The 6,025-nt window shown below is 36.4% G+C and overlaps 1 protein-coding gene across 1 annotated transcript; it reads right to left on the bottom strand.

Moving 5' to 3' along the window:
- Positions 1 to 2,916: 2,916 nt before the first annotated feature.
- On the bottom strand, positions 2,917 to 6,022 carry LOC105571151 (fatty acid synthase-like; the record flags this gene model as incomplete). The annotated part of the gene is made up of 4 exons (XM_012028625.1): positions 2,917 to 3,186; positions 3,587 to 3,823; positions 4,163 to 5,106; positions 5,362 to 6,022. Coding segments are annotated over 4 exons (1,944 nt in total), but the record flags the coding sequence as incomplete, so codon positions are not given.
- Between the last annotated feature and the right edge of the window lie 3 nt (positions 6,023 to 6,025).

Here is a 6,025-nt window from a genome sequence, read left to right as displayed (position 1 = left end):
TTGTACCCAAGCTATCGATTAAGCGCAGTCTCAAGTTCGTGGGATCAGCCATTGTTGAGAAAAAAAAATCTGAGGGCCCGTCAAGTCGTGTACTCGCGTAAACTTACACGGTCGGTCTCGCGCGCGTGGTACTAGCTTCGCTTACACTTGGCGCGAGACACTACCGTGTCTCGTGATATATATATATATATATATATATTGTGTTATCTTAGCTTTATTATCATAATTTTGATAACGAATGCAGGTAAACCTTACATTTTATTATGCAGATATCGATATTATTTTTTTAACAATCTGTGCTCTCTTGACGTTTCCGTATTACATTTTTTAGCAATAAAGTATTTTTTAATTAAAGGACACCTGTCAAGGAATAACTCACAATATCAGGTTGTTTTTCTTTGATACAATAAACTGAAACGTTAAAAAAATGTTGGACTATAAAAGCAAACTTATCGTGTCATTCTGTCTTGTGTCACGTATTTTATGCATATATACATACTATATGTAAATGTATAGATATATGTAAATATATAGATATACATGCGTAAAATACATGAAACATTACAAGAGATACGATAAAGATGTCATTTTATTCGTTCAATAAATTACAATATTAGAACTGTTCAAGAGAATAATTAATGTTATTACTATGCTCAAATGTTATCTATATACCATCAAAAAGGTTTTGAGCATACACTAGGCACCAAATCAATCTACATAATATACGCACAACAATGTGGCTACTACTTTTACATGTGCAGTAATATTCTTTAATAGCGTTTCTACCTTCACCATTATATTCTGCTATAATGCAATGTTCGAAATATGTTCTCGATTAAACAGAATTAATCGTTAATTTAATCAATACCTACAAGTCCGCAGAATGATACGCAAAATATTAATATAAATTTGCGAAAAAATACAATGAAGTTTTACCTGATTGGATACATAACTTAACACCACTATTATCGAGAATTATCCTCTGACAGTTTCAACGAGATTTAATCTTTGAACTGGTGAATGCCAAGTAAAGAGTTAGATTTGTTAATTCGATAATTCTAAAAGTAGAGAATGTATTTCGTTAAACTATTCGTTATGAATTCAAATGTAATAACTCACCGAAGTTGAGAGAAGACAGTCACGACGAGTGGTAAATAATAAATGACAATGACAAGTGGTAGTGCGAAAATAAAAGTAAAACCGGTGTAGCAAATAAGGATTGCTAAAACAATAATTGAGTTGGTAATGTAACTATGTTAGTGTCAAGATTAAATCTCGTTGAAACTGTCAGAGGATAATTCTCGATAACAGTGGTGTTAAGTTATGTATCCAATCAGGTAAAACTTCATTGTATTTTTTCGCAAATTTATATTAATATTTTGTAAAGTTGTTTAACACTATGTATCATATCTTTTATCCCAGCTTCACTGAGGATGACCCAAAGACGGGTCGAAACGTTTGGATTATTTATTAAATTGTTTTTTAAAAAAAACATTGACAATTTCGCACCGACACCTGCTGTGAGCGCGCATTGGCCGTTTCTTCTTACCTACCTTTAATAAAATCATATTTTAAAGTATTGTTTATTGTGAATAGAATTTGAGTTTAATGAAAATGTAAAAATTTTTTAGCTTGAAAGATTAAGTCGGGATGCGGCGTTGTCACGTTCCGTCGTCGATATCGCGTCAATTGATGATCATAGCGCTTTCTTAATAATAATTGCAAAACGAGCAAGCAAATCGTTTTAAAACTTCGCAGAAAACTTTTACATGTTTGAAAAACATGATACAAAAAATATAATTTTTAGCATTGGTTTTAATAGTTTTTGAATGATTTATTATTTGTCTCAGTTCCCGTAAGACCCTAATGTTAAAATAGCAATATTAAATAATTAGTAACTTGTAAACGAGCAAATAAAAAGAGTTTCATACTGCAACTCTCGTATAATTTCTAGATTTCTAAACTGTTGTTCTTGAAATATATGGTCGAACGTTATCATGAAGCAGTAATCCCAGATAGCACATATTGGTTTCATATACGTTTTTTAAACGTATATATAGTTTCATAACCGTAAAGAACCATTGAGAAACGTTCGAACGGAAACGTTTTTGAAACCATGTTTTAAGAAACGTATTTTTTACGTTTCTACTACAGTTAATCTTTCAATATGCGCATGTATTTTACACTTTAGGCTTCTTCTTTTCCTAGATTTTACATAGAAGCAAATTTTTTGTGCTTCTTTCTTTAGGATTATCGAAAAACTATTAAAATTAAAATTTCAACCTATTTATAAAAGTAGAAAGGATTATCCAACGACGTTAGGCTGGCAGGCTAACGTCGTTGGATAATCCTTTCTACTGTTAATAAACTACTGGCGACTTACACTCACTCGTTCTATTTATAAAATATTTATTTTGTGTAGCACGTGTTGATTTTTATACGTTTCATACACATTTACTAAACATTAGATACGTTTAAGAAACATACGAGTATATGAAACGTATATAAACCATCACATACTACCTGGATTATGCCCGATAGGGTGGAGTTAGGAATGTCCTAATAAGGAATCCCTGACATGTGCCTGATCCGGTACGCCTGATTCCCTCATAGAATTTGACGTTAACCTGAATATATAGCATAAGTACCACTTACTGCCGCGGCGTGACGACCGCGCGTTTTTCTCTTCTCAGTCTTTCTCATAAGTAAAAATCATTCCGTATTAGTATAAGAGGCGAGCCGATATGATGCGACAGCGAGTTGTCTGGATCGAGAAAGTAGACGTCCAATGGACATCCACTGAATGTCCATGTGCTATCTGGGTGTAGCACATGTTGGTTTTTATACGTTTCTTAAGGAGATGCTGGAGTGGTTTGATTTACCGACAGAGTCGGATACCGTTTTTGCGTTTGTAAATTATTAACGATAAACGTAATGTAATTTAAATTTCCTGCAGCATAGAATGTTTCAGTTACATCGCAACGGTATGATAGTATTATGTTATTATTTGCAATATTACGATATATTGTGCTACATAATCATTCTCAAATATAATAGAACTTGTAACACGAATGTTCTTAAATTCTACACTCGCAAGAGACCTGCGATTTTCTTTGCACTTTCTCCCAGCAATATCGTCCTATGATTACCGGTCACCTCTTCTATTCTCACGGGTTCTGTGCAAATCTGAAAAATAACAAAAGGTAAAGTGTACATCTTCCATATGAGTAGTAGGGAGTTAAAATATAATAGAATTAATTGCCTTTGAACAAAGTTCATATTTACTGACATATAACATTTTTGAATCGAGTCTATGCGATGGATTTTTATTCTTAGAGGCTCATATGCACGTTGTAGATATTATATCAATCATCGGACTTTAATTTTTGGAGGTAGCTATTGTCTTACAAGATGCTCGACGTATTTGATTAAAAGTATACTAAAGCATTACAGTGATTATTTAATTTCAAACTTATAATTTATAATACTGCAACCAGTGTTACAAATTACAAAAAGAAAAACAACATTGGGGCTATTGAAGAAGTTTAATAAAGCAGTGGGAACATAAAGAAGATAAATCTCTCACCCTTGATAAATCGTAATCTTTTTCTAAAGATACAAAGGTCTCTGTAGCTTTAATCAATGTGACCGGTCCTTTGATCTTTTTAGTCGGATTATAGCTTAGAGCAGCTGCTAGTTTTTTTAATAAAAGATGTCCAGCGATCTTTAGATCATTCTGTGTAAACGGCGTGTCGCCTATCACTTCTATCATCTTGTCAAACATCTCCACATCTGATTTACTCTGTTTCAAAATATCGTACGCCTGAAATAAAACAGCGCAGATTTTGTAAAACAGTTATACATATACGAAGATAACGATTGCAAAAAATGAAGATGTGTAAACATACGAGAATAATCTTAATATACGACTATTAATTACAAGTCAGCTATTCTGCTAAGGCTCTTAAAACAGTAGATTTAAAACTATCTTAAATTACATAAAAATAAATTATAATATGTCGGCTTTTGAATATAACGTGCTTTACACTTTAAACAGGTACCATATGTGCTTTGAATATGTTTCATTATTCGTGCTTTTCCTTACCTCTTTACTTCATGGTAAAAGACGACAGATAGAATGGATCAGTTCCATGATACTTACTTGTATGAAACTGATGGTATTGTTAAATTGTATGCTGAAATATGCCAGTGTTTTCATACGCAAGTTGGAAATAATACCCTCTTCCAAGTTATCCAGTCTGCCGACCATTTTAATATGCTGTTGCGTGAATGCCGGTGAACCATCGATTAGACTCAGAACAACCTTCTCTCTAGCAGATTCCAATTGCAGAGTCATTTCGACGGCAACGCAAACTCCAAACGAGTATCCTGCCAAATGGTATGGTCCTTTTTTCTGAAGTTTTCGAACGGTGTTGACATAGAATTCCGCTAACTCCGACAGCGTTTCATGAGGCGCCTGCTCAATGCTCTGCAGACCCCATAACGGCCTCTCGAGTTCACTGGCCACATGGTCTAGCGAGTTAACGAGACCTTCAATACCATGGACGACGAACAACGGTGGTCCGTTGGAATTCTTTGTTTCTAAGCGAACGAGCACCTCTTTAGGCAGTACCTCGTTGTTCGGCCACTGCATCCGTAGCATGTCGGACGATACATTTGTGTCTACACTCGTGGTCGCGTTCACCGAGAAAGATTGCTGCTGTTTTATTATCCCACCACTGGTCGAAGATAATTCTTGCAGTTTGGCAAAAGTAATGGCACGAATATCACGGGCCGACAGCAGGATGTCATAGCCCCTCTCGAGAGTCTGTTTGATTTCTGTACCCATCAGCGAGTCCATACCCAGGTCGGCCAAACTATCGTTGGGATTGATCGAATTAATATCTTTGATGCCTAGAATATTGGCAATTGTTGCGATGAAGTTGGACTTGCTGCTGTCATCGGATGCAGATTTATGTTTCTCAGCTAACACTGAGGAAACCAGCACCGGATGCGGTTGTTGAAAGAATATATCCATCGTCGTGAGGCAACTTGACATGTCTTGTGGTACAGTGCCGCACACCACAGTGTCGTATCCCATCGTTTCTAAAGAAATGACAATATCGTAATAAAGAAAATGCGATTGCGAAATGTACAAAGTATTCAAACCGTAAATCTAGAAATAGTATGCAAATTGTGCGTACGTACATTTATTAATATTGTCTCATATAATCGTGTTCAAAAGGGCACAAACTTAAAGGCATAAGTCAAGATTGAGTTTACAAGCCAAAGAAAAAATAAGTAAAGATTTGGAAAAGTTCCGATCCGTTGATTCTGATCTAAAAACGTTACATGTATTACCAATTAGTACGCCAACATCGTTGATGGTACCCCATTGTATGGCGACACCGGGTAAACCATTTGCCTGCCTCTTCTCCATCAGTCTCTCTATGGTCGAATTCGCGAAACTGTAATTGGTTTGACCAATATTGCCGACACCGGACACCTTGGACGAAAATACTACAAAGTAATCTAGCGCCGGGCAGAATTTTCTTGACACTGCATCTAAACTCTTTGTTATATCGATTTTTGGCAAAGTGACCGTTTTAAAATCAGCTTCCTTCAGATTTTCGATCAGGGCATCGTGCAGTACAGTCGCCAGATTGAATATACCGCCTACTGGAGCTAGACGATTGCTTTCCTGGATTAAGTGCTCGGCACCCAACAACGTCGTAGCATCCGACGTAGAGATCACGACTTTTGCGCCGCCCTCGCGCCAGCGACGCACACACAATGCCTGGTAACCGGTGCGAATACCTGTGCGCGATACGAGAATAATAAATTTGGCGCCGCGGGCGATCATCCAGTTGACTAATTCTAAACCGAATCCACCGAGACCGCCGACCAGGACGTACGACTTTTCTGGATTGAAATAAGTACGTGGGATAGCGGACACTGTCTTTAGCGCTGGCGATACACGCTTCTCTGGTTCCTCATCACGGATCTTCAGCAGCACTTTGCCGAT

Source organism: Vollenhovia emeryi, unplaced genomic scaffold, assembly GCF_000949405.1.
Source record: "Vollenhovia emeryi isolate VEMERY1.0 unplaced genomic scaffold, V.emery_V1.0 DF941121.1, whole genome shotgun sequence".
Classification (NCBI taxonomy): domain Eukaryota; kingdom Metazoa; phylum Arthropoda; class Insecta; order Hymenoptera; family Formicidae; genus Vollenhovia; species Vollenhovia emeryi.
This window is presented reverse-complemented; position numbering and strand designations above follow the sequence as displayed.